The sequence below is a fragment of the Ixodes scapularis genome, unplaced genomic scaffold (genome assembly GCF_016920785.2).
Source record: "Ixodes scapularis isolate PalLabHiFi unplaced genomic scaffold, ASM1692078v2 PGA_scaffold12__126_contigs__length_90152505, whole genome shotgun sequence".
In the NCBI taxonomy this organism is placed as follows: domain Eukaryota; kingdom Metazoa; phylum Arthropoda; class Arachnida; order Ixodida; family Ixodidae; genus Ixodes; species Ixodes scapularis.
In genome coordinates, this window is record NW_024609838.1 from 2,573,511 (window position 1) to 2,581,758 (window position 8,248).

Consider the following 8,248-nt stretch of genomic DNA (forward strand, 5'->3'; position numbering starts at 1 on the left):
TAAAGAAAAGGTGAGACAAAGGAAGGGTAGAAGAAAGATAGATGCACACTGCTGGCCTACCAACCTTTTAATGAATGACTGTTGAGGAAAAAAGATTTCAGTAAAAGGTTGCTAGTCCAGCAGTGTGCATCTATGTCTCTTCTACCCTTCCTTCCTCTTCCCTTTTCTTTACTCTGCATTCAGCTGGAATCCTCACAAAATATGTCAAGCCAATCGGCTCAGCTCTAGGCAGTCGTAACTACAGAAGGAATCTGGTTTGCCAGTGAATCGTGAAAACGGTGACCTATTCTCAAAGCTGGCAAGCAGAGCACACCCATCTTTTAGGCATACGTCTTAGCTTCACACATTTCATGTGAACGGCTCGGTCACATGCATCACATCGCAAGACTGATCCAGATTTCTGCGTTTTACAAATGCACATGTCATTGGCGTCCTTAATTTTCTTCAACAATTCTCTGCCGTGGATTTCCGGGAAAACATAGCTAAAGTAGAACTCTTCAGCAATGCTCATTGTGGTGTTCCAAAAACATTCATTGAACAGCACTTCCTCCCCACTTAGGTCAACATTTGTGTAGACTACAAAGAATGCTCGGGTTGTCTTGGCCAGAGCCATCTGCATTTGAACCTGTGCGTAATGCGCATGGTCCTCTTTTAGACGGGCACTGTTGTTGTCAAGATATGGCAGTACTGACTTTGCTTGATCGATTTTGAGGTTAGCACATGTTGCTGGACACTTAATTTCTAATACTGCGTCATCACAGCACCCACAAGACACAATTCCATCTGGGGAAGCACCTAAGTAAGGCTTTTCAGAGTCAACAAGCAGGCCACACATCTTCACCTCGAAGCCTCTGTGTTTTGGTGCCTCATCCGCAATGAAGCGATTTCTCGCCTTCACTTCATTGTCTTTGCCCCACCTCACGCTCCACACATTGGGCGTCTTTGTGTAGCCCATTAGCTCGGAGACGATCCCCTCTGCCCCAGTGCAACACGAGCGTACTTTTCCCACAACAGATGCAGTGATTCTTCCCCTTCGTTGCGCAAACCACTCGTCGGAACTTGCTTGAGTGCGAGTGCAGAGCTCCACTTGGTTGCACTCTGCTGCTGTCAGCGTCGCTTCTCTTGCAGCTGGCTCATCTAGAGAGCCGTAAAGGCACTCCACGTTAACAACAGTCCCAGGTGTTGGAACTGGATCACAGTCGTCCTCGCAATCGCTGCTGACAGCAGTGTCCGTGTCCTCGCTGTCGGTGAGGCTTTGCAGTACGAGGGTGCTGGGTGCAAACTCCTGAAAAGTGTTATCAAAATGTAATCAGGTTATTATAGAGGAAACTCTATTTCGGGGAAAGAAAAGCAATTTAAGTTCGACGTTCACATTTGGGGCAAAGCAAATTTTTTAGCTCAACCTTATATTAAAAACCCACAACAATGCCCTGTTTTTTTGCGCTTTGCTTCAAGGCATCACACAGTAACTAAAGATGCTGCAATTTCTTTTTCCAAAACTTGTTCAAAAGTTGAACAGGGTTTCAAAAAATGTTCGAAATCTCTGTAGACACATTGAACAATTTTTGAACAGACCGAGTTGGCTTCCGTAGCTTGTGAACAGATATGCCTGATTCCCTCACGCCATTGGCCATGCCTTGCATGCCATTTCGTCGTCTTTAATCAAGTTTTTACAATGCCATCACCCAATTGGTCTGCTTATGTTTTCACTACTATACAAAGTGTAACTGTTGTGAGGCAGCATGCGCATGTGTGCTTGATTAGGATAAAGAGAAAGCAATTCGCTCCTGCTCATAGAGCCCGATATGTTGTCGACTGATACATGGTGTCAGAAGTGGTTCCAATGTCCTAACAAGTGTGGCGGCTGCCTCAGTCGTGGAGTGGCTGAAAGCACCGGAGCCGCTCCAGTTTACGAGCAACATTGCTGAAAACTGGCGGCAGCGTTTTAAGCAACGGCTGGAGATCTTCATGGCTGCTACAGAACCACCCGCTTAAAGGAAGAGTAGAAGGCTCCAGTGCTGCTCCATGTTGCTAGAGAGCAGGCCTCGGAAGTCTACAACACCTCGAGGGGGAGCTGACCTATGTGGATGTTGTAGGATAGTTTCAAAGCTACTGCTTTCCCAAAAAGAAAGAAACGTACGAGTGTTTCGCGACTGCTCTAAGAAGTGCAACTTCAGTCACCGAGGCGTGGGCTGCCCAGCAGTGGGAAAAAAATGCCGAAAATGTCAAGGTCATTTTGCGGTGTGCTGCCCCAACCAAATGGACGCAATAATCAACGACGTAACTAACAAGCCACGAAGGCTGGGAGCGACTTTGAAATTCTTGAAGTGAGCATGGACAACACAAGCAATCAAGCAGAGCGGCTGGTGCCAGCGAAGGTAGCCGATAAGGACTTCGTCCTGAAGATTGATACTGGTGTGCGGGCTAACTTGTTGCCACTATTGTGGTAGAAATGCACAGGCAAGAATGTAAATTTGCAAAAAAGCACAAGAATTTTGCACAGCTGCAGCGGCAATGTAATTGCGTACGCAGGAAGAGCAGCTTTGAAGGTTGTTCGCAACGACACGGCAAAGGTCATCGGTTGCATCTGCTCCCGACAAAGGAAGACTTTGCGCGTACGGATGACTTCGAGGATATTTGTCCAGCCTGGGAGCCAGCCAACATCCAAGCTTTGCCTGCTACAATGACCCCCCCAGTGGCCCTACCAGTCCAACAAGACGATCCAGTGGTGACGGATTGGGCTAGTGTGCGTGCAACTTGGACGTCAACGCGAACTGTACGGCGACCTCGAAGACTACGATAACAAATTTCAGCAGTGCGCTGAAGCAGCACACCCCGGACTTTGTGTAATTCTTTTCTTTTAATCTTAACTTATTCTCTGTCTTTCGTTTTATGTTATTTTTCTTATTTCTTCTTTAAGCGACTGTTCGTGCATTTCTTTAGCCGCGTTTACGTGAATGCGGCTTCGGCGCATCAACCCTAATAACTTCGAATGAAGCTGATGCGGCAACGTTCCCATGAATGCGCACCAAGCCCTATGCGAAGGTGGTGCCACGCTGTGTCAAAGCTCAAAGTTAAAGCTGCGTTTCCGGTGCATCGCACGTGAAGGTCTTTCGCCACTTTTGGAGAGCATAAAGGTTGTGCCTAATTTCTTCAATGCTGTGCAAGAAGTTACGAGGCAGAAGAAACATCGAAACCCAAGCGTTATGGGGTGGGGCCGCTGGGCCACTTTGGATCGGGGCGACGTGTGTGCGCACAGCCTGGCGAGCGGGATCGTTTCCAACCGCTCTGAGGACGCCACTGTGCTTCGCCTTGCCAAACCTTGCTACCCGCGACTGGACCCTGAGGCCAAAAGGCTTTGGCGCAGCCAGGAACGGCACCGAGGTAGGAGCTGCTCGTTCTGCCCTACCATGCAGTGCTCGGAGCTCTCAACGTCATTCGTGCTTGCACCGAAGCCTCTACGGACTCCCTCGGATGCGCAAGTCGTATTTTGCAAGGCTTGGACGGGAACACCCTCTTTGAGCAGCTCATTGCTATTCCGCTCATTTAGTTTGGCAATAAAAGCTGTAGTTTCTTTGGAAAAAAATTGTGGGCGACCACACGGACCCCTATCCACCGCCGCCACCAAAATGCGATGCGACCTCCAATTACATGGGTTGAATGAACGCATATTCGCCGTCTCGATCCACCTCTGTCTAGCGACTTGAATGCAATGTGCTTCCCTAGCTCATTATGCCGTTTACATGACCGCATTGAATGTGACAACTGGATTCAATGCAACTAAGTCGCATTCATGTAAACACAGCTTTAGTTTGTTCTCGGGACTACAAAGAAAGGGAGATGTAACGGTTGTGATGCCTGCAAACCTGTCTGAGGCAGCACGTGCACGGGTACTTGGTTTGGATAAAGAGGAAGCAGTTCGTTCCTGCTCACTGAGCCCGATGAGTCGTTCACTGATTCACAACGGTGTTGCGCATATCACCTTTACTGCCTTGAAGAAGCCCTGGACTTGCTCAGTTGTAGCCTCTGGAATGGGCGAGCTTTCTTTTGGCGTGGGGGCGTGCTTCAGCTGCCTCTTCCTCGAAGGCTTGATAAAATCAATTGCCGCCACTGGAGCTGCCTGCATTATCAGAAGAGAGAGAGAGATATGTTATTTTAAATTTCTGGCAGTTGCTATTTAATTAAATTTCTGGCAGTTGCTATTGAAGCTGCTTCAAGGGGGAAAAAAATTTCACATTGCAACCTCATAGGAAAGGAAAGATATGTGGAGCTTGTTTTGTTTTCTAATCTGTCAAATCCAAAATGAAGCTGCTTCAAGGGGGAAAAAAATTTGGCATTGCTATTTCATAGAAAAGGAAAGATACCTCTTTAATTAAAGATATGTGGAGCTTGTTTTGTTTTCTAATCACTCAAATCCAAAAATCGTACTTATGTAATTTTTGGCTGGCGCCGTGTATGTGCGGGCGTGGGTTGTTGCCAACACCTATTAAACTGGATTGGGCCACTTTACGCGAGAACGGCCACTGTACAAACAGCCTTGGGTCAAGGCTCAATCTAATCTGAGAAGCAAACATTCGCGTTTTTCTTGGTCTCTCTTTAGATTGAATTGGTTTATTTCTAAATCCTGCCTCTTTAAATTCAAAAACTACGTACCTGTGCACTCGAAGACGCTGTAATCCAGCGACATTCGACAGATGTCGAGCTTGGATCGGTCATTTCAAACTTGACATCCACCTCAACGCGAAAGAGGAGCGCCGCGACATGGCTGCACGCCTCGCCAAGCCTGCAAGAACACAATGATCGTGAATATGGGAATAGCTTGCTGTGGTGCCGTAGCGATAAAAATTTAATACTCACCCTGCCATGCAGGTGCAGTGTGCGCTCAACACGGTGCCTTCTTTCTTCGTGACGGCCCACGGCTGGTGGTATCGCCCAAGCGTCTGGCTTGCCTCCACTTCCCCGGTGACGAGAACTATCACGACACTATCAATTGTGGCCTCAAATGCGCGCAGTTTGCGTACTTTGCCACTTAGGAACAGGTTGTAGCCATCTTCGAGCTTATAGCTCTTGAATTGTTCTCTTGTGTAGAAGCACGTTCCCTCGACGAGATAAACGTAGATGTCGCCGATTTCAACTCGCGGCCAGTGACGGGCGTCCGTTGAAAATGCATAGGCAAGAACAGCGGAGTCCAAAGGGTCGGGAAATTCCTCGCCGGAGATGGTCAGCTTCTGCCGGTAGCGCTGCTTCGCTAGTTCGTCCAGCTCTCTAAAGTAACTACTGGACATTATACCAATAAAATCACTCAACTGGCTTCACTTTCTCCGACAACTGGCACCAAACACGCCGCAGGCCAGCGTTGTAGCAGGCTGTTTAGGCGACCGGAAGTCTTGAACCGGAAGTCGTGAGGGGTCTGCCAATGGGAGGCCAGAGACCGGTTTGTTGGCAAACAAACGCCCGTGAATACGACGAGAATGGGGAACCAGGGGTTCCCCATTCTCGTCGTTGAAAACTATTATACCCGACTTGTCCCTACTAAATTTTAGTCCTAAATTGTCCCCTTCCCTGCTGCAAATCCTAATCAGTTCCTGTATTGTCTCACGACTTTCTGATACGACTACAATCTCGTCTGCATACGTTAACCCTGGCAATACTTGGTTTACTTTATGTCCTTCCTCCATGTAAGTCAGGTCAAAACCTAGGTTGCACTGTTCTAACATTTTTTTTTCCATCTCACTGAGGTATATCATAAAGAGCAGGGGAGACAAGGGGCAACCCTGTCTAAGACCTCTTTTTATTGCTGCTGGTCTTGTGGTTTCGGCTTCCCATGTTATAACCACCCAATTCTCCGTATAAAACCGTTCTAGAAACGTAACCACGGTTCCCTCTAGTCCACATCCCTTCAGTTGGTTCCAGAGTTTTTCCTGACTCACATTGTCATATGCTCCTCTGATGTCTAAAAATGCTACCCACAATGGCCTTTGACTTGCCATCGCTATCTCTACACACTGAGTGATTACAAACAATTTATCATCTAGTCGTATATCTTTCCTGAAACCGTTTTGAAGCTCCCCCAGAATCTGCTTTCTCTCTGCCCATTCTTCTTTTTACAATTTGCATAGCTAGTCTGTATATTATTGAAGCTACTGTGATTGGTCGGTATGATTTGATACTGTCGCTGTCTCCCTTGCCCTTATATAATAATCTCATCCTGCTCAATTTCCATTCACTGGGTCTCCCATAAGTATCTGGTCAATAACCTGCCTTGGTTTCAATTTGCTTGTGTTGCCTAGAACTTTTATCAATCTCACTGGTATGCCATGTCTGAACCTGTGTCCATGAACCGTACCAGTGTGGCCATCCTCAGGATGCGTGTGAGTTGTCTGGGTGGGCTTCTTTCTGTTTCATTCTTAAAACAGAATGATGCGGACAATTGCGCCTCAACAGCTACGCAGACCAGCGCTTTTGGGGAGCCATGTGCCAACTCAAACCGACGAGCGCAATCACGCGAGTTGAAACGCTGCTGTCACGTGACATCACGTCATGGACGGAAGATGATAACAAGACAGTGCCCCCTTTCCCAGGCGGCCTTCTGTTATCCGGTGTTGCTATCGGAGTGTGTCTCACGTCCGACGTCCCATAACGCGCGAGTCGAGCGAACGATTTGGTGAGATACAGCAAAATACGAGTCAGTCACCATGCCGTGTGTCAAATTAGTCACTGAACAAACAACATATGCTTATCGCCCGTACGTTACGTCATCTGTGCCAAAGAAAAAAAAACAGGATTACACTTCTAATAAAGAAGAAAAAAAACGAAACTCCGTCCTTTTTGTTTACATAAAGTTCTCGTTATTTGCGCCCTTTTATTTTTCTGGACCCCCCAAAACGTCAGTTTCTTGTGCGCTACGCGCTCAACCAAAAAAACGGGCACAAGGTTGCGTCGGCCTAAACGCTTTTCCGTCGATTTTCTTACGTTCTCCTTTCACGTTCCACGCAATATGTTGTCCTTACTTTCATTTTTTTTCTTTTCTTCGTTTTTATCATTCGCCTCGATGTGGGCAAACGGTTTTTGCTGTCACAACCTACAGCTACCACACACACAAATATGATCGGAAATCACAACAATAAACAAACAAAACTGGAGGGCATGAACCTCCAGCGGCAGGCTTTTAAAACCGATACAGCAGAGTCGACTCGTCGCCGACTACGACCTTTACTTTTGCCAGTTTACAGCTGTAACTCTCCCTAGAAACGACCGAAGAAGAAACCAAAACTAGGAAAACAATTAACCGCAACAAGCACGCGATCGTTCGAGCTCGGGAAAGGTCGCGATTCATACGCCTACCTTTTGCGGCACTCCACGCATAATCTCAGCTCAGATTTAGAGCGATCGTGAGCCGAGACAGACATCGACAGCACGAACAGGGCACGACAGACAGAACGGGAGGCGCGTTTATTTGTCCATTCAACCCTTCTGATGCGACCCGACACCATGGATTCGAGCGTTGCGGGGCGGTGGCGAAGTGGACGCATAAACGAAATAAAAGCTCGCTGTTATCGTTCCTTCTAACGCTTTTAGTTTCACAGCAGGAGTCGGAGGTTTTAACCCGTCGTATGAAAGAAAAAAAAAACAACGAAAAAGATAGTCACGAGACTTTGCTCCTCAGAAGGTACAGGTAGAGCCGCGGGACTGACTGGACTTCAACCCCACTGCCAGTGATAGAAAAAAATAAAATAAAAAATAAGAATTCAGTAACGCGCGTTTGCTGCTAGAGATCGCCGACGTTTGCTATTCGACACTGCTCACGCAGTAATTCGCGAAGAGCACGGGAAAAGAAACGTTTGCATGGAAGAGATGAGAAGGTTTGGATCGCTTACCTTGCTCGCTGCTGCTCACGGCGGTAGCACGAAATCCGCTGTATTGGAATAATAAAAAGAAAAGAATCACAGCGCTGCGTCGTTGCGTAAGCGACGCAAGAGTCTCTCCTCTCTTCTTCTCAAGCCTTTCGGTGCGCGGTGTGGGAAAGAAAAATCCTGCTCCGGCACGACTTCTAGGTCACCCAAACACAACCGAAGCGACGAGCTACCTCGGGAACTTCCGTCATTGAAAACACACTGAGGAGCAAGTCCGCCGGATATCCAATGGAGACTGGAGGTAAAAAAACAACAGAAAGAGAGAAAGCGGGCGAAAGAAAGGGGAGAGATTGACCCCGCAGCGAATACAGCAAAAATCACCTTGACGGCCTTAG

At 47.5% G+C, this 8,248-nt stretch overlaps 2 protein-coding genes across 5 annotated transcripts in view; both read right to left on the reverse strand.

Annotated features, from left to right (window-relative positions):
- The window catches only part of LOC8032579, a 196,692-nt gene extending 188,494 nt beyond the window's left edge, over positions 1-8,198 (reverse strand). For 2 of the 4 annotated variants that reach the window (XM_042289368.1, XM_042289367.1), the window contains exon 1: positions 7,878-8,168. The gene's annotated coding sequence lies outside the window, so the exon portion shown is untranslated. Of the gene's footprint in view, positions 1-7,877 lie in introns of all 4 variants that reach the window. The other 2 variants (XM_042289370.1, XM_042289369.1) reach the window with 2 other exon arrangements.
- On the reverse strand, positions 166-5,398 carry LOC115309982. The gene is made up of 4 exons (XM_040207539.3): positions 4,858-5,398; positions 4,654-4,783; positions 3,983-4,120; positions 166-1,285 (listed from the first exon to the last, which is right to left on the reverse strand). The coding sequence occupies exons 1-4, from the start codon at positions 5,283-5,285 to the stop codon at positions 290-292; spliced, it is 1,692 nt and encodes a 563-aa protein (XP_040063473.1). The 5' UTR covers positions 5,286-5,398; the 3' UTR covers positions 166-289.
- Positions 8,199-8,248: the final 50 nt, after the last annotated feature.